Source organism: Nannobrachium achirus, assembly GCF_963921795.1.
Source record: "Nannobrachium achirus genome assembly, chromosome: 23".
NCBI classification, from domain to species: Eukaryota; Metazoa; Chordata; class Actinopteri; order Myctophiformes; family Myctophidae; genus Nannobrachium; species Nannobrachium achirus.
In genome coordinates this window covers 7,256,965-7,282,732 of record NC_137830.1, presented here as the reverse complement: position 1 = coordinate 7,282,732, position 25,768 = coordinate 7,256,965, and the positions used below count along the sequence as shown (strand labels likewise).

At 43.7% G+C, this 25,768-nt stretch overlaps 2 protein-coding genes across 2 annotated transcripts in view; one reads left to right on the top strand and one right to left on the bottom strand.

Moving 5' to 3' along the window:
• Positions 1-25,768, bottom strand: part of col7a1l (collagen type VII alpha 1-like) — a gene marked incomplete at both ends in the record, with an annotated part of 222,091 nt that overhangs the window by 156,121 nt on the left and 40,202 nt on the right. Inside the window, 8 exons of the mRNA XM_080753927.1 lie at positions 75-281; positions 4,361-4,507; positions 5,291-5,410; positions 17,407-17,464; positions 18,594-18,682; positions 20,392-20,529; positions 21,527-21,676; positions 24,046-24,162. Of these exons, the coding sequence (XP_080610053.1) occupies positions 75-281; positions 4,361-4,507; positions 5,291-5,410; positions 17,407-17,464; positions 18,594-18,682; positions 20,392-20,529; positions 21,527-21,676; positions 24,046-24,162 (1,026 nt within the window). The remainder of the gene's footprint in view (positions 1-74; positions 282-4,360; positions 4,508-5,290; positions 5,411-17,406; positions 17,465-18,593; positions 18,683-20,391; positions 20,530-21,526; positions 21,677-24,045; positions 24,163-25,768) is intronic.
• LOC308308416 (thimet oligopeptidase-like) lies at positions 8,029-9,819 on the top strand (the record flags this gene model as incomplete). Its single annotated transcript, XM_080753834.1, has 1 exon — positions 8,029-9,819. One exon carries the CDS (start codon positions 8,029-8,031, stop codon positions 9,817-9,819), a length of 1,791 nt encoding a protein of 596 aa, XP_080609960.1.

Sequence of the window (25,768 nt, the reverse complement as noted above, 5' to 3'; positions counted from 1 at the left end):
CGACAAACATTTTTCGTCATAGTTTTAGTCGACGAAATCAACACTGCTTTACACCACTGCTTTACAACACTGACCTGGGCCTGGGGGCGACGAGGTCGTAGAGGTCCCATGTCCAGCGGTGGTCTTGCTGACGGTGACCTTGGCTTTGCTGGGGGGCTTCTTGGTGGTCCTGGTGGTCATGGTGGTGGTGGTCTGCGGCGCGGGGGTGACGGGGGCCGGGGCGGGGGGCGCCGATGTGGCCGGGATGACCGGAGCTGGAGCTGGCGCGCGGTTCTTTGACACTTAGACAAAAAGAGATGATAAAAAGGCCACGATACAGGTATTTAAAATGGCATGGAGAAATTATTAAAGGACCACCTCACCACTTTTCAATCCATCTTCATATAATTGGTCCTCACTAATGTTCATGGGTGTAACGATATCGTAACTGAATCGAAAAACCGATTTAAATTTGCAACGATCTACTATATCGTTTGCAAAAGCAAAATATCGTACCGTTTTGGCTTTGTATCGTATCGCATCGTTATAAAATGTGGTATCGAATCGTTTTGCAATGCAAATAATTGATTGTGTGGAAACTAAGTATTTGTGCCTTGTATTTGGCAATTTTAAGAGGGAAAATGAAAAAGAGGGGTCTAATTACCTTCAATGCCATATAGCTCTCTCTAAAGTGATCTGTTCTATTGATAAATGTATGTAATCTAACTGTGTTCATGTCAAGGTGCGGGTTTGTCTATATCTGTTGAAATATAATGTCCATGTATTTGCTAGATAATCACAGCATTTACTTCCATAACAATTGATTTTCCAAGCTAATAGAAACTGCAGGTTTTCTTTTCCTGAAAAGCTACAATGTTATAATGGAAGCCATTGTTCTCGCAATAATAGAAATCTAAATAGCCTATGTATTTTGTTTAAACATGTCTTAAAATAAATCTGCCAAGCGATGATTTCACTGGCAGACGGGTTTCTGAGCTTCCCATTATAAAAATGTGTATTCTAAGTGTCTTCTAAACAGAAAAACAGCTTGTCAAGGACCCCCAAGATGGTGTTATGTATTTGGCCTGCCAGCCACCCTCACCAATATGTTGTTCTTTACGTATCCTCTGGTAGAGGGTGGTGAGGGGTCAGTGACAGTTAGGGAAACACTTTAGTTGTCTCACGTATCTTAGAGCAGTGGTTCTGAAACTGTGGGTCGGGACCCCCAGGGGGGTCCCCAAATGATTGGCTTAAACCGCAGGGGTCTTCAACGTTTTCAGGCCGGGGACCCCCAAACTGATGGGGAGATGGAGCAGGGACCCCCTACCACCTCGTAGGGTGGGTGGGTCGGGGCTACGACATATTTTTTATTTTAAACATGTACAAGTTACAGCGAGCAGGGTGGGCCGTACCACTACCATTTCTAAACATGCTACTTATTAACTGAGAACCAATGTCAATAATATCAACAATCTGTCAATTGCATAGTAATCATGTATTCAAGCTATTCAAAATGGATACAATCATGATTTATTGATTAACATGAATGTGAAAAATGAAAAAAAAAAACAAAAAAAACAAAAAAAAACATTTTTTGAAATCTTTTTTTTTTAAGCAATAATTTCGCGGACCCCCTGCAGTACCTCCGCGGACCCCCTAGGGGTCGCGGACCCCCTGTTGAAGACCCCTGGCTTAAAGCTATAATGTGTAAGTTGCTAAACTAGTGGTCAGTAGCGGTATTGCTTTTTTCGGCCGTTTTTCGCCCAGAGTCGTCGCGGACCACCGCCGCGGACCACCGGAGCGGCGCCGCAAACCACCGCGACGATACGAATCCGTGGAGGGGTATAGAACGTAATTTTCTGGCCAGGATTTGGGGATTAAGAGGTTAAGAATCCTTCACCATGGTAAACACTGTAGCTGAGGGAAGCTATTTCCTGAAGATACGGCAGATACGCTGTGATTGGCCGGTAGTCAGTGACGTCAATACGTGCGCGTCACGCGTCTCTGACGCATTCACGTTGCCTAAAGACGCATTCACGTCAGTGTCCTTGGGTCCCATGGACGCATCGCCTCCATTGGAGTCCACGTTAAAATAATTTACCACGTCGCGAAAAAAATATATTTTAAAAAGTCCAGACGCCACCATTGTTCATGGGTGAAGGCATGCTACTTAATGCTATGTTAACACAAATGAAATCCGCGTAGAAAGTCTTAAAACAGACGATAGAACTAACGACAGTGTGTTTTGAACGCCATTGTGTGTATGTGGATGGTCACAGAATTCAATGGGTGCCTGAGTTTTAGCGTAGCACCGGGCCGCTCTCTGACCATAGTGGCACAGCGTGTTAGGTGATACACCAAAAAGGGTTCCCCCACAGAACGTGTATGGCGCAGAAACATGACATGCTCACTGCTCACACAGCGACCCGCCTCCTCTCCCTCTGTCGTCTTCATTCAATAACAACTGGATACACGCGCTATTGTTTATAGATGTGGTGGACATTGGACAACGTGTTAGAAGCCACACAGGTCTTCATTGCGTCTTTACAGCAATAGCGACGATTAACGTTGTGGTGAACGTGGTCAAATAACCTTTATTGGCTCAACTACAACATGGAGGAAGCAAGCTAGCCTAGCATGTATGCTATCTGAGACAGTATGTATGTAGCCTAGACTGCCTAACTGTTTTGATTGATTATAGTGTTTTCGTGGCGGCGCCGTCCATTTGGTGGCGGCCGCCTGTGCCTTGCCCTCCCGCATCCATAGAGGGGCGGCACGTCCCTCTATGATCAACCGTTCAAAACAAAAGTAGCCGATCTACAAGCAATCCTAATCGACTGTTTTTGACCCAGTCCACTGGTTCAATGTACAGCAGAGCAAACACAAGCACGGCATTTCCCCCATTCCATAGAAGCAGTAACAGTACAAACAGGAGACATCATGATCTCACTTAGAAGATCCATATATTATCGATGTATATAAAATAACAGGTGGCTGTTGATTATGAAGACTCGGTAAAAGCTTCTATCTACGCCCCCAAGTGGTCAACATCCGATATTACCGGTTAGGTATAAAAAAAAATCAAACCATCACATGACTATTTGGAAGTATTCAAATTGTAAGATTTGGAATTGTGGTTCATTTCTTTCAGACACATTTCTACGTAACATGAACATAACCATATAATAACCAATTCAAGTTAAATGCTGCACTTTGTCAAAAATGACATGACGCGTTGAATTTTTGTGGGACCCATAAAATATCTCTGGGACTCATCCGAAAGACTCGTCTTGGGTCCCGGGACTCATTACATTAAAAACCTATTAACATCACTGGGTAGTGTATCATGTGTGTATGATCCGCGATGTGATTGGCCAACGTATACACAACGTATACAGATGATGCAGATGACGTAATCTTTCCGCGAAATTCTACCCCCCTCACGGCTCATAGAAAACATATAAAGAGAAGAATTTAGAAGCTGAAAATAACGGAGTTGGTGTTCTAAAACTTTAGCGATTTAGCGATAACAGTTTTAAGATTTGTTTTATAAAAAAAGTTACATGGTATAACTTTAATGTCCAACATTGTCTACTCACTCAACAGTAAACAAACCAACATACCGCTTAAGTGTATAGAGGGTGTCTGCACATTTCTAAAGTGATCATTTAAGGACTTTTAAGACCTTTTTAATAACTCTAAAATGAACAATTTGAACAAATATTACAGGCATAAATTGTGGAAATAATCGTGTTATACAAAATGTAATGCCTCAACTCTTAGTACTCGTCATATTTTAACTGGGGACACCCAGTTAAGTTAAAATATGATTATTTTAGGGGGTCTCACGTTAGCCTGTCTTAGCCCGACTCTATACTAATGCAGCTAAATAACTGCAGTATAGAGTCTGGAGGTTCTCCCATTCAGAAGAAATTCATGGGAGGAGGTAACAAAAACGAGGGGTGGAGGGGAGGGGGGAGTCACTGTCATTGTTTGCAGTATACCCACTTATCAGCTAAACACAGCAGGGGACATTCCTATTCAAAGACAGAAACCTCAGGAATGCACTCCCCAGGAGCCCTCAGTATGCAAAAAGACCCATGTTGTCTGTTCTGCTGCTGCATGGAGAATGAGATGTGCTCACATGAGACATGCTGCGAGAGAGACAAAGTCCGCCTTACTTTGTAACTAGCCAATCAGGGGCTAGCTCCCTTTTCAGGAGCTAAGGGGTGTGCCCAATTTGAAGAGTTAGTACACGACTCTAGACCATCCCCTCCTTGTTTTAACAAGGGTGGATGATGGTATAGCTGAGCTAGGCTAGTCTCATGTATGCTCTGGTAGAGAGTGGTGAGGGGTCAGTGGTGAGGGGTCAGTAACTCACGTATCCTCTGGTACAGCGTGGTGAGGGGTCCCTCCACCTCCCCGTACAGTGGTCGAATGGTGAAGATGTAGGTTCTGCCGTAGAGGAGATCAGTGATCTTAAAGGCGGTGAAGCCCGGTCCCAGAGTCTCCGTTTTGGTTTCCGACTCTGAAAGACACAAGGAATATATTTTCTTTTTGTATGTATGACCTTATAATCATTGCATTACTACTGTTTACGTGTGTGTGTGTGTGTGTGTGTGTGTGTGTGTGTGTGTGTGTGTGTGTGTGTGTGTGTGTGTGTGTGTGTGTGTGTGTGTGTGTGTGTGTGTCAGTATTGACAGTGTGTGTCGACTAATAGCCTACAATGAGGAAAACTTTTTTCACTGACGAAAACTGAATAAAATCTAAACCTGTAAGACACCCTAAGGGCGAGACAGCAGTCGCACAAGACGGAATTCATTTGCAAGTGTGATTAAGTTGGACAAAAATATGGACAAAATATTTCCCCCCGAATATGGACATGACTGACGTCTGACATCATAGATGTCTCATGTTATAGACCACATGAGACTCACACAATATGTCCATATATGGGCATTCCAAGCTATGGGCATAATTGATGACATCAGGGATCTCCATATACGGGCATACAAGGAAGGGACAAGGACGGAATTCATTTGCATGTGATGTCACAACAGGTCAGCTAATAGACATTGAGGCGTTAAGAATTCCACCCCAGGCGGTATAGAGGCCTATAGGACCTCATCTCTGAGCTAACAGTGGAGGGTGAGCTTCTATATGGGGATAATGGGCTTAAAAGTCTGGGAACTCTTGATGTAATGGATAAGTGTGAGTGAATTGATGAATGAATGAATAAATGCATAGACAAACGAACGAACAAACTAATTGATTAATTAATGAGTGCTTGCATGGATGAGTGAATGGACACCTGAGATGTGTCTCCATGACAGGATGTAGCCAGAAGCTCCGCCCACGCTGGTCCAGTTCAGGACGGCGCTGCTATCCGTCAAGTTGAGGGCCGCGAAGCCGTTCACTTTAGGGAGATCCACTGAAAAACAAACAGATCACTTTAGTAGGGAGATCTACTGAAAACAAACAGATCTCTTTAGTAGGGAGACCTACTGAAAACAAACAGATCACTTTAGTATGGCGATCCACTGAAAAACAAACGTCTTGTTTCCGAGGTTGTCCTAATGACAGCAATTACAACATAGTGGAAACTAGAGCTGTTAGATTTGGCCTAAAAATAAAATCTCGATTTATTTCTCAGAAAAGTAGATTTTCGATTCCGGATTAGAATTTTTTGTAAAAAATTATACATTGTTTCAAATATGTTGTTTTCATTTTAAAAAATGCAAGCAATTTTATTCGCATTGTTTTTTTGTTTTTTTTTATATAAAGCCTAGCCTATACATTTCCGGACAAATAGCCAATGTGATAATCTATCTATAAATGCGAGAAGTCTCTGCGCGTTTGTCTGTCTGTGTGTATGTAATCCGCGTATCTCGAGAACCGTTCGTCCCACCGGCTTCAGATTCGGCACGCGTGTTCCCCCCACGGCGCGGAGTGCAGTGCCGGGCCTCGACCCGACCCGACGCGCGGTTTTCCAAAACCGGCGCAAAACGTTCGGAATCTCCTTATGCGGAGCTGATTGTTGACATCAGGCTGTTCCGGAGGAAATCGACGCAAGCGCTGACTCATTGTGACATCACTTCATAAAAGGCTCTGACATCACGTACGCCACATGAGTCAACAAAAAATGCCATGGTTACATATTGAATGTCATCAGTATGACGTGTTCTGATGTTCATATATGGGCATAAATGGACACAGGCAAACATACTGTATGGTCAAAACGGCTCTTATGACAACAGGTATAATGGGGTTTGCATTAAAGGGTAGGGCATTCACAGAGATCTCCATATATGGGTATAAAATGGATGCCCGTATGCGGAGCTGATGTCTGACATCAGAGTTTGTGGGGCATTCATTCCCTCATTTAAATTCATTCAATACGGGTCCTACAGAAATCTCCATATATGGGCATAAAATGGACATAGACAGACAGATACAGATATCTCCATACATGAGCATAAATGGACACAGGCAAACAGATGGTCAATACAGGTCCTACAGAGATCTCCATATATGGGCATAAAATGGACCCAGACAGACAGATAACTCCATATATGGGCATAAATGGACACACGCAAACAGATGGTCAAAACAGATCGTATGACAACAGGTATAATGGGGTTTGCATTAAAGGGCGGGGCATTAATTCCCTATTTACAGTGTTCCCGAGTTGGCCAGGGCGCCGACTAGACGCTCCAGGCGGCCGAGCTTCTAGTAATAATAATAGGCCTAAAAACTTTATTTATATAGCACCTTTCAAAACATAAGTTACAAAGTTCTGAACAACAATAAAATATAGCATACAGCAGAAGAAAAGAAATGTGACATCGGTGCCCACAAAATGTTAAGGTGCTCACTCTTCCTGCACCCTTTTGCAATGTGAAATCGCCATCAAATCTATTTTCCATGTTGACTGTCTAGGAAAGCAAGCTGATATAAGCGTTTATTGTGAAGCCAAAAGTTTCTGGGTCTAAACATCCAGCAAGTTTTAGCGTGGTGAAAAGAGCTGATCAGAACACGACGTGTTGTGAGCTTGTAGATCATTTTCAGAATGCAACGTTTTTGAAACACACACCCAGATTAAGGTGCCTTAACCTAGGTGCGTTTTTGATACACCCAGACTGAAAGACCTGCAAAAAAGGGAGTCACAGAGTTGTGGATTGATTGTAGACGGAGGTAAAACGCTGTTCAGAGCACTTCCCGACGCAAAATAAACACAATGACAGGGACAGTAGGACTACAGTAGGTGGGTGACACAGCACTAATAAGCTTTTTTCAAACTACAACAAGAAGTAATAGCTCAGCGTTTGTTCTGTGTTTGCTGCCTGTACCAACGCGAGTGAGATCACATCATAGTGGTGACTGACTGGTGGTGAGCTGTCCAGTCTGTGCACTGCGCTGCACATCAAAGAAAGGACACATCAGAGAGAAAGTACATTAATTTGGTGTCAGACCTTGTCGTCCTGCTTTAGGAGGACCGGCTGTGAACTCTTTTCCCCGTGCAGGGCTTTAATGAGTGAGATCCATTCCAGAATTACCCTTGTTACGAAGGCTTTCTACATCATCTTGCTTGTTACCTCCTAAATGGGTACAACACATGGATCCCCATATATGGAGCTCAATATCTCACATGGATTTCCAGATATGGAGATTACAACACCGACCTCACTGAGCCCTGGACGACCATATATGGAGATGTCTGGCATCACCGACTCCAGACTAGATATGGCTGACTTGTCATCATGACATCACCAAGAACGACTCAACCACCCTGACTTGTCATCATGACATCACCAAAACTGACTCAACCATTGTGGGTATAAAAGCAATCCGCATTCCATGGGTTCCTTCAGATTCAACCATCGCACCCAAGAATCTCCAACTCTACCTGCAAGACTCCAACTCTACCCCACAAGACCATCCTCGAATCTTCAAGGACACTCCAACCTCAACTAACTCATATTCAGTTCCCAAGATATCTGTCCTTAAAACCCAGATAACCTTTTTAACGCTTGTCATTGAAGTAAAGAAATGGTAGCTACTGGAGAGGTGGATTTCAGCAGCACCACTCAGGTTTGCACCGAGAACCGCCTGCGCTGGAATCTGAGCCCCGAACAGATCCGGCAGTTGTCTGACGAGCTCATCGCCAACACAGAGAAGGTTTACGATGCAGTGGGTTCCCTGGGCCGAGTGACCTTCAACAACACCCTCAAGGCCCTGGCTGACATGGAAGCTGAGTACGCTGTCCAGAAGAACATGTTGTACCTCCTCATGGGTCTTTCTCCCAGTGCGGAGGTGAGGGCCGCCAGCACAGAGACATATTTGAAGCTGTCTAAGTTTGACAAGGTCATGAGCAGGAGAAAGGACGTCTACCAGAGGATTCTTGCTCTGGGATTGAAGGTGGATGAAAAAATTCTTACTGCAGAAGATAAGAGATACATGGAGAGATGGCTTGGGGAAAGTGTTGGAGAGATTAAAATTACGTTTTTAAGTTATCTTAAATGCAAGGGGGTACACCGTGGCGGAACAGATCCCTCGTATGTGCAACACGTCAAGGATTTCTTAACTTATTATCAACGTATCAATTTAAAAGAGAGAAGTATGGTGAAGTCTATTAAGGATGTCTCTATCTTCCTGGAGGAGCTGGCCCATAAGCTGAAGCCACTGGGAGACAAAGAGAGAACAAACCTCCTCAAACTAAAGGAGGATGAGTGTCAGAAGAGAGGTCTGCATTTCAATGGAGAGCTGGGTATGGAGGACCTGAAATACTACATGGCCCAGGTGTTGAAGAACCAGTATGGAGTGGATCACGACCAGTTGAAGGAGTATTTTCCCTTGGAGGTTGTGACCCAGGGTCTGATGGACATCTGCCAGGACCTGCTGGGTCTGTCCTTCAGCCTGGTGCACGGCGCCCCCGTGTGGCATCCAGATGTCACTCTGTACTGCGTCTCTGACCGCTCCTCTGGACAGACAGTCGGACAGTTCTACCTTGACCTGTTCCCCAGAGAGGGAAAGGACATGGGGCATGCTGGATATTGTTACCCGCTGCAGCCCGGCTGTCTGCTGTCTGATGGGAGAAGACAGATGACTGTCGCTGCCATAGTGACCAAATTCAGCAAACCCTCGGCCGACGCCCCCTGCCTGCTGAAACACAACGATGTACTGGTGTTCTTCCATGAGTTTGGTCACGCCATGCACGACCTCTGTGCTCAAGTCAACTACGCTGTGTTCAGTGCATCCAACGTGGAGCGGGACTTTGATGAGGTTCCGTCCCAGATGCTGGAGAACTGGGTTTGGGAGAAGGAACCACTACAGAGAATCTCTAAACACTACAAGACGGGAGCTCCTATTCCTGATGACCTGCTGGACAAACTCGTCAAGTCTCGCCTCGCCAACATCGGTTTGGTCTGCCTAGTAAAGATAGTCAGAGCTAAATTGGACCTTGCTCTTCACACCCAGGCTGGATTGGGATTGGTTTGGGGTTTTAAACTGTATAACAAGCACATGAGGCTCTATGAGGACATTCTGGGGGTCACTGCTTCTCAAACGCCGATCACAGCACCTATTGACTATGTGTTACGTGCACGTGTGTCTGATGGCAAGGTCTATCGCTACCTGTGGGGCGAGGTGTTGTCCATGGACATGTTCTACAGCCGTTTCAAACAGGAAGGAATCATGAACCCTAAGGTGGGTCTGGACTACAGGAACTGCATCCTGAAGCCTGGTGCCTCTCAAGACGCTGAGGAGATGCTGAAGAACTTCTTGGGTCGTGAACCCAATCAAGAAGCGTTCCTCCTGAGCAAAGGACTAACGGAAAACTGAAAACGAAGGGATCGCCAGGTCAAGAAAGATGCAAGCTGACATTGAAGAATAGATTCTGAGGATTAGCAGAAACTCGGCGAGGTTGAGGGAGAATGGGGGAACTGCAAGAAATCCTTCATAGAAACGTGAACATGTTTTGGGGTATAGAAAGATGGACAGAAAAGACTGGATTGCGGATGACACCTGCCATAGAGCTGGGGTTCCCAAACTTTTTGGTCTCAGGGCACCCCATAAATATTTGTTTTAATCCGAGGCACCCCTACATTATAATTTTCACTCCCAGCACCTTATATTTATAGCATATCGTTGCTGTCGGGTGGAAACCTTGTATGTCCAAAACCTTTCGTTTTGTATTTATCGTTGTGTGCTTGTAGATCGGCTGTTTTGACTAGTTTTGTGCGACAGTCTTGTATGATGAAGCAGGGCTTTACTTTACCAAAAGACGTACACTTTTGAAACTTGGAGATACGAGGTTTCTGCCCGACAGTGACGATATTTGAGTGATCATGTTGCGAGGAAAACGTTGAGATAACAACCATTTTGGTTAGAACTGACTGAAAGTAACTTTGTACTTCAAGTTTAAAATGATACCAAATATTTTTTCAAGTGTCCAAATAAATTCCAAGTACTATCGAATGATCTCGCGGCACCCCTGGACTGCCGTCGCGGCACCCCAGGGTGCCCCGTCACCCACTTTGAAAACCCCTGCCATAGAGGATAGAAGGGACCTCAAAGGATAAAAAATAAAGTGCTACAGGAAACCTGTCGCACAAACCTGACAAGCACAGCACAACTGTTACTGAATAGAAAACAATGCTACTTAAAAAACATTGTGTCTGACCAAGAGAAGCAGTCCACTCAGAGAATGGGCGGGTCTATTGGCTGGAGCCAGGCAACATCAAATCTATTCTCGATGTTGCCTGTCTCGGAAAGCAAGCTGCTATAAGCATTTGTGAAGCCAAAGGTTTCTGGGTCTAAACATCCAGCAAGTTTTAGCGTGGTGAAAAGAGCTGATCACAACGCGACGTGTTGTGAGCTTGTAGATCAGCTCATTTCAGAAAGCAACAAGTAAATGCGTTTTTGAAACACACACCCAGATTAAGGTGCCTTAACCTAGGTGCGTTTTTGATACATGCGGACTGAAATACCTGCGAAAAAGGGAGTCACAGAGTTGTGGATTGATTGTAGACGAAGGTAAAGCGCTGTTCACAGCGTTTCCCGACGCAAAACAAACACAATAACAGGGACAGTAGGACTACAGTATGTGGGTAACAAAGCACTAATAAGCTTTTTTCAAACTACAACAACAAGTAGCTCAGCATTTGTTCTGTGTTTGCTGCCTGTATAGCATGAGTGAGCTCACATCATAGTGGTGACTGACTGGTGGTGAGCTGTCCAATGTGCACTGTGTTGCAAATCAAAGAAAGGACACATCAGAGAGAAAGTACATTAATTTGGTGTCAGACCTTGTCGTCCTGCTTTAGGAGGACCGACTGTGAACTCTTTTCCCTGTGCAGGGCTTTAATGAGTGAGATCCGTTCCAGAATTACCCTTGTTACGAAGGCTTTCTACATCATCTTGCTTGTTACCTCCTAAATGGGTACAACACATGGATCCCCATATATGGAGCTCAATATCATCACATGGATCTCCAGATATAGAGATCACGACACCGACCTCACTAAGCCCTGGACGGCCATATATGGAGATGTCTGGCATCACAGACTCCAGATTGGATATGGCTGACTTGTCATCATGACATCACCAAGAACGACTCAACCACCCTGACTTGTCATCATGACATCACCAAGACTGACTCAACCAATGCGGGTATAAAAGCAGTCCGCATTCCATGGGTACCTTCAGATTCAACCATCGCACCCAAGAATCTCCAACTCTACCTGCAAGACTCCAACTCTACCCCACAAGACCATCCTCGGATCTTCAACTCCTAAGTAAGACGGAAACAATCTGACATCATTGTGACATTGATTGAGTCACTGATCTGACATCAAAGTAAGACAGAAACGCTGCGCCTCTAATCTGACATCATTGTGACATTGATTGAGTCACTGATCTGACATCAGGGTATTAAAGGTTGTGGGTAGGCAGAATGCTTGTCGCTGAAGTAAAGAAACCCCTTCCAGTTAAAATCTATCAATCAGCCAAAAAAACGAACATGGTAGCTACTGGAGAGGTGGATTTCAGCAGCACCACTCAGGTTTGCACCGAGAACTGCCTGCGCTGGGATCTGAGCCCCAAACAGATACGGCAGATGTCTGACGAGCTAATTGCCAACACAGAGAAGGTTTATGATGCTGTGGGTTCCCTAGACCTGGACGGAGTGACCTTCAACAACACTCTGAAGGCCCTGGCTGACATGGAAGCTGAGTACACTGTCCAGAAGAACATGTTGGTCCTCCCCATGGGTCTTTTTCCCAGTGAGGAGGTGAGGGCCGCCAGCAGAGAGACATGGGAGAAGCTGTATAAGTTTGACGAGGCCATGAGCATAAGAAAGGACGTCTACCAGAGGATCCTTGCTCTTGGATTGAAGGTGGATGAAGAAAGTCTTACTGCAGAGGATAAGAGATACATGGAGAGATGGCTTGGGGAAAGTATTGGAGAGATTAACATTAAGTATTTAAGTTATCTTTGTAAAAAGGCTAAGAAATGCATGGGGGTAGACCGGGGCGGAACAGATCCCTCGTATGTGCAACAAGTCAAGGATTTCTTAACTGATTATCAACATATCAATTTAAAAGAGAGAAGTATGGTAAAGTCTATTAAGGATGTCTCCATCTTCCTGGACGAGCTGGTCCATAAGCTGAAGCCACTGGGAGACAAAGAGAGAACAATCCTCCTTAAACTAAAGAAGGAGGAGTGTCAGAAAGTAGGTCTGCCATTCTATGGAGAGCTGTGTTTGGAGGACCTGGATGACTACGAGGCCCAGGTGTTGAAGAACCAGTATGGAGTGGATCACAACCAGTTGAAGGAGTATTTTCCCTTGGAGGTTGTGACCCAGGGTCTGCTGGACATCTGCCAGGACCTGCTGGGTCTGTCCTTCAGCCTGGTGCACGGCGCCCCCGTGTGGCATCCAGATGTCACTCTGTACTGTGTCACCGACTGCTCCTCTGGACAGACAGTCGGACAGTTCTACCTTGACCTGTTCACCAGAGAGGGAAAGGACATGGGAGATTATTCTGCTGCATATTGTTGCCCGCTGCAGCCCGGCTGTCTGCTGTCTGATGGGAGAAGACAGATTGCTGTTGCTGCCATAGTGACCGAGTTCAGCAAACCCAAAAAAAGGAAAAAAATGCCCTGCCTGCTGAAACATAAAGATGTAATAACGTTCTTCCATGAGTTTGGTCACGCCATGCACTTCCTCTGTGCTCAGGTTGACTACGCTGTGTTCAGTTCATCCAATGTGGAGCAGGACTTTGTGGAGGCTCCGTCCCAGATGCTGGAGAACAGGGTTTGGGAGAAGGAACCACTACAGAGAATCTCTAAACACTACAAGAAGGGAGATCCTATTCCTGACGACCTGCTAGACAAACTCGTCAACTCTCGCCTCGCCAACATCGGTATGAACTGCCTAGTAAAGATAGTCAGAGATAAATTGGACCTTGCTTATCACAACCAGGATGGTTTGGATTTGAAAAAATGCATGAGGCTCTATGAGGACATTCTGGGAGTCACTTCTCAAAGGCCCATCACAACACCTTTCAGTGACTATGATGGCAAGGGCTATCACTACCTGTGGGGTGAGGTGTTGTCCATGGACATGTTCTACAGCCGTTTCAAACAGGAAGGAATCATGAACCCTAAGGTGGGTCTGGACTACAGGAACTGCATCCTGAAGCCTGGTGCCTCCATGGACGCTGAGGAGATGCTGAAGAACTTCTTGGGTCGTGAACCCAATCAAGAAGCGTTCCTCCTGAGCAAAGGATTAATGGGAAACTGAAAACGAAGGGATCGCCAGGTCAAGAAAGATGCAAACTGACATTGAAGAATAGATTCTGAGGATTAGCAGAAACTCAGCGAGGTTGAGGGAGAATGGGGGAACTGCCAAGAAATCCTTCATAGAAATGTGAACATGGTTTGGGTAGTATAGAAAGATGGAAAGAAAAGACTGGATTGCGGATGACATCTGCTACAGAGGACCTAAAATAAAAAAAGAGAACAGTGGAGACAAGAATACCAAAAAAACTGGGATTTTGACTAGCATAACTGATACTGAATAGCAAAGGCAGCTGCCATACCTTGGCTAACAGGGGAAAATAATAAAATGTACTTTTCATTGTGCCTGTTGCTAAGGTATGGCAACATGACTGGTGTCTTGCCATACCTTAGCTTTTGCTGAACTGACGCCACTGCTGAACAGAAAACAATAGTCTACATTTATTGTGTAGACTATAGACACATTGACATCAAAACAGGACTTTTGATGTCAGGACTTTATTGTCTAATAAAAATGCTGTCAATTATAGGGGATGCTTTGATTCAGCAATCAGGAAAAGGGTGTACTGAAAAAGCACCAATAACTTTGAGAAGCACTGCGGTAAATTTAGTATAACTTCAAGGGTAGAGTATTTATAGTATTATAACTTTAACCCATTTAGGCCTAGAATTATTGAATGCTTTAACCAGTGAAAAATAGCAGATATACAAGCTCACAGCACGGCACCGAGTGCCGCGCTGCGAGCTTGTAGATCTGCTATTTTTGAAAAAGTCGTGAAAATGTGTGCAAATCTTTGACTATGTACAAACTACTGTATTTTCAAAGCGAACGTTTGTAACTCAGATTGTTCTTCTGGGGGTCCCTGGAACTAAATATTTTGAGATGGGGGTCCGTGGCCAAATAAATATCAGTTTGGGGGTCCTTGACATGAAAAGGTTTGAGAACCACTGACATAGTAGTCTCTCAAGAACAGACTAACTGAGCTCCAGTTAAGTGAAAAGGAGCTTTTCTTTGACGATGGCTGGCCAGATTGCTGACATAGAAACATAGGTTTTTCAAAAAACCTTAGAAGGATTCAAAAGACACTTATAGAATCGGGTCAAAATTCAAATATTCAAGATTTTTCAAAAATAGCAGATCTACAAGCTCGCAGCGCGGCACTCGGTGCCGCGCTGTGAGCTTGTATATCTGCTATTTTTCAATAGTTAAAGCATAAAATAATGAAACACAAATTGTGTACCCGGGTTAAAGGACAACTTATTATTATTATTTTTTTACAACAAGGATATTTTAGATTGTAATTAGAGAAAAGAAAAAAAAGTTAAAATGTTTTCATTTACTGCTTTCTATCGTTTTAGCGTTTTTAATGACTTTCAGTTCAGTGGTTGGGGGCTAAATATGTATTTTTAGACAATAAGCCCACTCCCAAGATGTACCACAATCCTTCATGGACAGACTTATAGGGGCTACTGTAAATAGTAATATAGAAATTGTCGGCTTATTGTGTCTAAAAATACATATTATCTATTCACTTGCATGCATGCCCCCACCCAACTGAAATGATTAATCATTAAAATCGCAAAAAATATAGAAAGAGGTAATGAAAACATTACACTCGTCTTTGCTTTTCTCTAAATACAATCTAAAATATGAACAGGTTTTCTGGCAAAGCCCACTAGGACTCAGACATTAACCATTTTAAAACCTTTAACACTGCTAACACATACACATTTTCTAACCTATAGACTATACAAGTCAGTCTAACCAGTGTGGCTGGTTCTACATACAGTACAGGCCAGGGATCTCCATATTTGGGCATAAAAGGGATCGTATGTGGCTGATGTGGCTTCCATAAATGGGCATTCCCATATGAAGTCCTGTCAGGTGAACCACCACACAGATATGTGCTTAATATTGACGACATCATGGATCTCCATATGTGGGCATAAGCTCCACCAGCTGTCTGTCCGTCCGTCCGTCTGTCCGTCCGTCACGTCACACTTTTGCCCCTACTCTTATTGCGACCGTCAGGGAGCAGTTTACTATGAAAACCTCCACCGGCCGTCCGTCCGTCACACGTCACACGTCACACCTTTGCCCTGCTCATATCTCCGCATCAGTATGACATCACACCACATGTGTACACAAACCTTTGTGTACGTTGCTGTGGCAACAGTCTGTTGTTGCTGGTCTGTTAGTGTACGTTAGCAACCACCTTAGCAACCATGGTTTTACCCTAGCAACCAACTGTTTACCCTAGCAACCAACTGTTTACCATAGCAACCATGTTTTTTTACCCTAGCAACCAACTGTTTACCATAGCAACCAGATACGCAGAGCAGGGATCTCCATATATGGGCATAAACAGGTGACATCACACTGATGTCAGATACTCAGAGCAGGGATTTCTCCATAATATATGGGCATAAAAGGGATTCTGTTAGGGATCTCCATATATGGGCATAAAAGGGATTCTGTTAGGGATCTCCATATATGGGCATACAAGGGATTCTGTTAGGGATCTCCATATACTCCATATATGGGCATAAAAGGGATTCTGTTAGGGATCTCCATATATGGGCATAAAAGGGATTCTGTTAGGGATCTCCATATATGGGCATAAAAGGGATTCTGTTAGGGATCTCCATATATGGGCATAAAAGGGATTCTGTTAGGGATCTCCATATATGGGCATAAAAGGGATTCTGTTAGCTGTTAGTGATCTCCATATATGGGCATAAAAGGGATGCTGTTAGGGATCTCCATATATGGGCATAAAAGGGATTCTGTTAGGGATCTCCATATATGGGCATAAAAGGGATTGTATCCCAGATGATGCCCTGTTAGGAGATCCACACTAACAGAATCCATATATGGTCCTACCGACAGCTGCTATAAGCCAACCCTGGCGATAAGGTCTGAGTCGCGGAAATGCTTCTTTCCTGGCAAGAATTGCCCCTTTATACTGTAGGGCTCGTTTGTGTATTGTATGACATCACGCCACATCATCGGCTGAGGACTGTGTGATGTCATCATATCTCCATATATGGAGACATAAGTTGCTCATGCCCAAATATGGGCTGGTGAGGTCAGACTTAGTGTGATGCGTAGGTTATCTCCATATATGGAGATTCAACTTCAATGAGTAACCATGGCAAACTGTCAACTGCCCGTATGTCTTGATAATTGGTAAAACAAACTTTTGGCCTATTTGTGGAGATAAGCGACCAACGGTCGCTTATCTCCCGATTAGGGAGTCTTACTGGTCTCTCTTACTCTTATCTATCACCGTTGGCCCTATCGATGCCAAATTTTGCACACACACTCCTTGGATGGCAAATCACAACCTCCGCCGCCTGATTCCTCACATGGCCCTCTTCTAGAGCCACCATCAGGCGATTTTTGCAAAACACATTTTTGGACACTGCTCCTTCAGATCTTTGACCAAAATCATGCAAAGTGGCACACAGTATCTCTTAAGTCATATCATCAACATGGATCTGTCCCATTTCCCATATTCCCTCCTGATTGGCTACGATTGCCTTCTAAAGTTTGTGTATGCGACTTGACGGTCGCTTATCTAAGTCTTACTGGTCTAATGTACACTGTAAGAATATCAAAAGGCTCACAGGTTCGTGCGGTGACCAGTGCCGGGCTCCCCTCCCTGCTCCCCACCATGGACGCCACCTGGAATGAATGAATGAATGAATGAATGAATGAATGAATATTTCGTAACATTTGGATGAATGCATATCTATTAACATCTGAATGAATGAATGAGTGAGTGAGTGAGTGAGTGAGTGAGTGAGTGAGTGAGTGAGTGAGTGAGTGAAACAATGAGAGGGTGAGTGTCTGAATCAACAAATTAAAGAATGAGTGAATGAGTGAATGAACGAACAAACGAACAAACGAACAAACGAACAAACAAACGAACCAAGGAACAAACAAACAAATTAATGAATGCATTTTTATTCTTGTGTCTTGTCAATGGGATTATAAGACAATAAAACATGAATAAACAACACCACATTCACTTCCTGGAGACAGAAACTTTATACATAAAGAAAGTGCTTGGTTAATACCCTCCCAAAAAATAAGTATACACCAAGTATACACAAAGTTTTCTTTGGCTGTTTGTCCCATGCTTTCTCTAAATCAGTGGTTCCCAAACTGTTTAGCATGTGACCCAAAAGGGAGATTGCTTTCGCCCGGGACCCAAACTAGTGAATATAGCCAATCTGCAAGCTCTCAGCGTAGCGTGAAGCGATGCGTTGTGAGCTTGTAGATCGACTATTTTCAATACTTTTTAAACTTTGGTTTTCTAATGTATAGAATTTATTCTATTTGTCTTTGATTTCTTCATGAAATTACTGAAAAATCGCCAGGTTGAATTAGTTTTTTCTAAGTCATGTTTTTTTTTTTTTTGCCTTTTTGGGAATGAGTCATAAAAATGTGTCCGCAACCCACAAATGGGTCCCGACCCTGTGTTGGGGAAGTGCGAGTATCTTATGTTCAAACGCGTCTAGTGGATACCCAAGCTTGTACAAGTTCCTGCCCCCCCCCCCCCCCCCGAGCCCCCTGTGATTGGCTGAACCGCGCAGAGGAGGTGAATAGAATGCGTTTATCGTGGGCTTGCCCAGGCCTTACGGCCTGGGCATAAATATAACGATTGCATTCACCACGGCTTCGTAACTCGCGCCGCTTGCAATGTCGTGGACAATAACTGAATGTCGTGGACAATAACTGTGACATCTAACCATAAAAAGAGCGCTCCCTTCCTAAACACGCTTGGTAATCTGCTAGACGCTGTTCAAACCTGGATCTTGTAGGCGGAGCTCTCCTGCAGGCCGCGGATGGTGAAGGAGGCGGTGGCAGCGGGCAGCAGCTCCCACTTCTCATCGCCCCCTAGAGGATGGGAGGAGAGACAAAAAAGTTTTGCCTGTAGATTTTCACTTGCCGTAGTGCTTGCCCCAACTAGGGATGGCCAAAAGACATTTTCTTAACCGGTCACCGTTGAGGAAACGTGTTAAAAAAATAGCTATTTTACCCATTTAAACAACAATACAACGAGGAGGAAGAATAATACAAATGTTTTCTATAGGAAATTTGTTTTTTTGCAACAGTAAGCTCACAGTCAAACAACTCGTCACGGAAATCAAGCTTTGTGCAAGGTTTCGAGCTTGCAGATCGGCAATAAATCCATGCCAGCGGTTTTCAACAGGGGGTCCGGGACCCCTAGGGGGTCCTCAGAGTCACTACAGGGGGTCCTCCAAATCTTTGTGAGATAGAAACTTTTTTCCTTCTTTTTACATTAACCACTTGAACCCTAGCGTCCATATTCGGAGAACTTTAGCCAAAAATAGCAGATCTACAATGCCTCACGCTGCGAGGCGCTGTGAGCTTGTAGATCGGCTATTTTCAGCAAAGAGCTTTGGTGTAGAGGGGAAAAAGAGCAGACCAAGTACAGAGTAAAGGGTCAAGTTAATTAAGTAATTATGGTTCAAGTGGTTAAATATCTGAAAACACAAATTGACATGAATCCAAAATACACTGATGATTGTGCTGTCAAACAAGGAAACTATATGGAATCTCTGGTGAGGTTGTGGGGGTCCCTGCTTCATCTCTCTCTCAACTAAGGGGTCCTTGGCCTGGAAATGTTGAAGACCCCTGATCTATGCCATCAAAACGGGATTAAATTCCACGGGTGACGGGGGTCTGTTTTGGAAAATCCAATCGGAGCTCTTGTTTCCTGATGAACAAGCTTGTCTCTGTCAGCGTCTCACAGACAGATGGATGCATGCACGGTTACACAGACATTGGTGTCGGGGACTGACACAGAAATGTATGGATGATGTTGCACACACATCAGTGTCTGGGGCTTTGGCTATTGGTGTGACACACTCACTCGTTGATTTTATTTATTTGTATTATTTTTAATAAGCTAGGAAAGCACGAGAATACATCAAATGCATTGAAGTAGTAATCTTGAAAACGTAGGAAAACCATTACATACCTATTGCATAAGCCTATGTAGGCTTACGTTAAAATGTAATTGCAACCGTCAGGTCGCAGTTACTATCAAAACCTTGACCAGCTGTCTGACCAGTCTGTCACACGTCAAACGTCATACTTTTGCCCCGATCATATCTCCGCAACCTATCACCTATCAATTCTCAGATGACCCTCTTCTAGCGCCACCATGAGGCCAATTCTTGCAAAACACATTTTTGGACACTGCTCCTACAAATGTTGACCTAAAATCACGCAAATCGGTACACTCTTGGTCTACACTCATGTCTTCAACATGGATCTGTCCCATATAGCGCCACCATCAGGACGATTTTTTTCAAACACATTTTTGGACACTTCTCCTACAGATTTTGCCCTAAAATCACGCAAATCGGTACACAGTATGTCTACGCTCATGTCATCAACATGGATCTCTTCCATATAGCGCCACCATCAGGACGATTTTTTCAAACACTTTTTTGGACACTTCTCCTACACATTTTGCTCTCAAATCACGCTGCAACCTGACGGTCACTTATCTCCCGATTAGGGAGTCTTACTGGTTTAGTGTGTGTGTGTATGCGTGCGTGCGCGCGTGCACTCACCCACTAAGTGTTTCCAGGACAGTCTGTACCCTGACACCCCGGCCGTGGGCTTCCAGGCCAGCGTGAAGAAGTTGACCCCGATGTCCACCACCTTGACCTCCCTGACCGGCGGGATCCGAGCAGAGTCCGACACCGCCGCTACGGGACAATTTTCAATTTCAATTCAAAGGAGCTTTATTGGCATGAGAAAACATACGTTTACATTGCCAAAGCAAGTGTCACAAATAAAATAAAAACAGCTGAAAATGGGGAACATACTGTATATACAGTTGGAGGGGGTACAGTATTGTGTAAACAGAGCTATGTCACATTGTGACATTTTATATAGGGTATAAAGCTTTTGGAACAAATAGCAGCATTATTTCTTTCAAAATGCATTTAAAGGTAGCAGCTCTGTTTCATACTGTATGTGCAGTAGGTCTAGATGTCAACCCATGGTTTGAAGTCTTTAGGGTGGTTGTGTTTCTAGCCTTCTTTTGTCACAAGAGTTCACAAATTGTGCTGCTGTGTTCGCACATTGTTGTATTTCTCCCAGTAGGTATGGGGGTTTGTCATCATTGGTCATGTTTTCAAACTCACTTCGGCTGTGTGTAATCTTTACTTTACTTTACTTTATTTGTTTATTTAGACGGGACAATGCATATTAATGAACACTACATAAATGCAATGTAAATACACCGGAATTAGCAAGAATGCTAAATGTCATCCGTAGTCCCCACATGAAAACAAAACAACACATACCAACAACACTAACCTTACATCAGGAGAAGGCATTTAAAACACATACATACAAGTACTATATTCCATCTGTGGGAAGTATTTGTCTCTGATGTCTTGGTATAGTGGGCAGGTGGTTAAAAAGTGTAAATGTATTCTCTAATAGATGAATGGCCATATATGGAGATATCTGTGTCAGTCTTAGTCCCTTTTATGCCCATAATATGAAGAAGATCCCTGATGCCATCAATATTAAGCCTACATCTTGGAAAGGAGATGTGACTTAAAGTCAATGGAACGTGTACTCAGAGCAGCATTCAGTTTCCTTGTGCCTGCCCGATCAGTAAGAGTGGGGTATTTTGACTCTGACATCGCGCTCTGGCTTAATCTGTTCATAGCAGACCCCCCCCTCCCGTACCTGTGAGCTGGGACAGGGAGATCTCGGGCCCCTCTGCGTTGCCGTAGACGGCGTGGATGCTGACCGTGTAGCTGGTCTCTGGACTCAGGCCCTCGATGTGATGGAACAGAGCACTGCGGTCCAGGTACCGAGTCTGGGGGCTGCCGCCATCTGCACGCACACGCACACGCACACGCACACACACACACACACACACACACGCGCGCACGCACGCACACACACGCACACAAAAAAGCACACACGCACACAATTTTTTTTTAGCGTTGCTAACAGCTCCTACGTTTGACTTTGTGTGTATGTCCCTATGTCCTTATGTAAGCAGTACCAACGCTACTGTCCCTATGTATGCAGTATAGCAACAACTGCATACATAACGTCATTGAAAAGTACGCAGAGAGACCGACATCACTACAGCTGATGTCCCGGACAGATTCAAAAATAGCAGATATACAAGCTATTTATCAATAGTTAAAGGGATATTTCACTTTAAAAAAAAAAAACTTTTGTAATTTTATCATCTAATCAGGCTTTTAGGAACACCCAGGACAGTTTTTGAATTTCTTGATTCAGTATTTAGATATTTGATATTAATTTCCCCCCATTTTCCCCCTTCCAGGACCTTCTTATACAAACCCATTATAACTTCAAACTCCATTTTAACCATGATAGATTAAATGAAAACAACTGTCCTTTTTTCTGGTTACTCCTGACACCCTCCGGATACGTGAGCAGTCTGTGTTTTTTCTCGATAACTTTTTTCATTTTTTTTTAAATCTTTTATTGTATTTAATCATTTTCATTTCCCCAACAGATTAAAACTCATACAGAGCCAGATTTCAATATGAATCTGCGCTTATAACGCCAGGAAATAGCTATATTGAATCCCCAAAATCACATTACATTACCAGTGCACTTTGAAAAACCATACCACAAGATGACCACTAGAGAGAGCCATAGCCCATAGAATGTGCATGGGCCCATGTTAAGTCAGATTAAAAACGAGGTTCAGGACATACAAGGATGGTACGATGACATGCTCCCCATTGACATTCAATGGACAGGCCGCGGGCCGCCATTTGAGCTCAATACTGTTCAATTCGTGCTTGATCGTCTCAAACCACCATTGGTATGGGCACCGGAACGTATATAGATGCCACACAGAAAGTTTCCGAATCAAAATCCGACCTAGTGAAGCTACGTGAGGGTCGGATGGTTTGCATTGAGCCTAGCGGCTAACAGAGGCCTACGTAAACAGGAAGCTATGGCTTAAAGGTGACGTCATAATCGTATCCTTTTTTTTCACGGTTTACGTCTGTATACTAGCCGAAGGTAAGCTAACCGTTCCGCTCCGTCTATTAACCCAAATTAAAAGCTTAAACAATGCTTTTATATAAAAGTCGCTCCAAGTCGCTCGGCACTAAACGCCATCATTAGTTAGTCGCTCTGAAAGTCGCTCGGCGCTAAGTGAGTTAATAGAAATCAATGAAAATCTTATCGAAAAAACACGGCCTGCTCATGTATTGGGAGGGTGTCAGGAGTCACCATAAAAAAGGACAGTCGTTTTCATTGAATCTATCATGGTTAAAATGGAGTTTAAAGTTATAATGGGTTTGTATAGGAAGGTCCTGGACGGGGGAAAATGGGGGAAAATGAATATCAAATATCTAAAAACTGAATGAAGAAATTCAAAAACTGTCCTGGGTGTTCCTAAAAGCCTGATTAGATGATAAAATGGCAAAAAGTTTTTTTTTTAAGTGAAATATCCCTTTAAAGCATAAAATAATGGTTAAAGTGACGAATATCTAATGTAACCTAGATGCGTTCCCGGTCTTAATGGGATATTATTAGACATGAAATGAATAAAACATTGATTATTTTGATCAAATCTGATCAGAAGCAACACGCCGACATAATCCTGGGTTAAAAGCATTACCCTTCAGGCCCCAGGTCAGCTTGTACTCATATAATCCCGGGTTAAAAGCACAGACATAAAAAGGTAGACGCCTCTCCCGGCTCTCTGGTACCCGTCTCGCATTGATAGGCATTTTTGATTGACAGGCTTGGAATTAACAGACACGGAAGGTGTAGGCAAATCACAGGCAGGTGGGGGCGGGTCTTTTCGTACCCAGCTCTTAAAAACAGCTGCGTCGCGCAACAGCTGGGACTGTATTAAACTGGAACTGGAGTTGTTAACCAAACACTCGGTTTTGAGAAATAAATCGTCTTTTAACAGCGGTCTAAACAGGCTCTGAGAGAGTCCATGGTCCTTACGTGTGCAGCTCCATGTCTGGTATTGACACTTGCTTTGACCATGTAAACGTGCCAATAAAGATGGTTTGAATTGAATGGAAAAGTCCCAGAAAAGACGCGTTGCGATTGGCCAGTAGTTTTTTTGAGTGGCAGCCTGCCCTTGCCTGACCTCGGCCGCTTTTCTGCCTATCAAGTTGGACGGGTCGCTCCAATCAACTGCAGTGGTGGACGAGGTATCTAGCTTTTTATATCTTGGTTAAAAGCGTTACCCTTCAGGCCCCAGGTCAGCTTGTACTCGGTGGCTCCAACGATGGGACTCCACTCCACTTGGATGGAGCTGCTGGTGTAGGAGGACACCCTGAAGTTGGACACGTAGCCCAGAGGAGCTGCAGGGACACACAGGAGACAGGGGAGACGGGGAGAGGGAGAAAATTATGAATATAATGTTGGGGTGCCTCGGATGGAAAAAATATTTATAGGGGTGTCCTGAGCCAAAAAAGTTTGGGAACCACTGGTCTACATAACCCAGCAAGCACAGTCACGACCTGGACCAATCAGTGACGTCTTGATTGGGGCCAGATCAAGTCAAACCATGACTAGTCAGATCTGGACTATAGAATATCACCTGATTTCAACCAACATAAATCCTGCCCACGAAAACGGACGTCCTGGATTAGAGGGCCTGATCGAGGCCAGATAAATATCATAACTAGTCAGATATGTCCCAGAATACAACCTTATATGCTCATATATCAACTAACATTACAAACAATAACAATAATCCTGTCAAACAAAAAAGTCCATATGACGTCCTGGTAATGATGGTCATCCCCATATGGGCTGTGATCTGGTCTAGTTCTGAACGTCACCGGAGTCACCGGAGAATGTTATCATGGCGTCGTCATGGCGTTCATTTGGCTTGCAGGGAACATGCTATTTAAATTACATTTTAACCTTTGCATAAGCCTGCAAGGTTGTCAAGGCTAGGCCATGCCGAGCACTAATAGTTGAGGCATTACATTTTGTCTAACATGGTTCTATTTTCACAATTTCTACCTCTAATATTTTTTGGCCAATGTTTAATTTGTTATTTTAGAGGTATTAAAAAGTCCTTAAATTGTCACTTTGGAAATGTCCAGATACCCTCTATACACTTAAACTTTATGTTGGTTTGTTTACAGTTGAGTGAGAAAACAATGTTGGACATTAAGTTAATCATCTGGGGGACCTTCCTAAATCTTTTGAGAACAACTGTTCTAGTTGGTATACACTCACATGTGTTCCCCCAGGTTGAGAACAACTGTCCTAGGTCATATATAGGGCTGTCACGATATGACATTTTACATGACGATTAATTGTCACTCAAATAATTGGCGATTAAAGATTTAATTGTGTTTTTGTCGTTGATAATTACATTTCTGTTTGGCTTTTAGGCTTTGAAGTTGTACATGGTAGATATGACACATAACCTAAATATACAAAGAAATTACTGACATATTTGACAACTTTATACTTAATAAAGAACATTGATAGTGGAAATAGCCGATCTACAAGCTCACAACGCGTCGCGATGCGACGCGTTGTGAGCTTGTAGATCTGCTATTTCCACTATTTTTGACCTTTTTTTAAATATATGAACATTTTTCAACATGGAAACGATTATGACGATTATGAAAAATAATCACAATTATGTCAAAAAATCACGATTAGACGAGGTTGAGAACAACTGTTCTAGGTGGTATACACTCACATGTGGACCCCCAGGTTGAGAACAACTGTTCTAGGTCATATACACCATAGACTGTAGAAAGATATGGACAGCCCGACACCATTGCTTTCTATGCAGCGAAAATGAGGTTTTCTTGTCCCTTGTATGGGTGACGCCATCATTGTTTGAAAGGTACCCCAGGAATCATAAGGAATGCTATTGGCTGCCAACGGTCACGTGGAATCGCAGGGATACATGGGAGAATGTGGTCGGAGCCTCCCGAA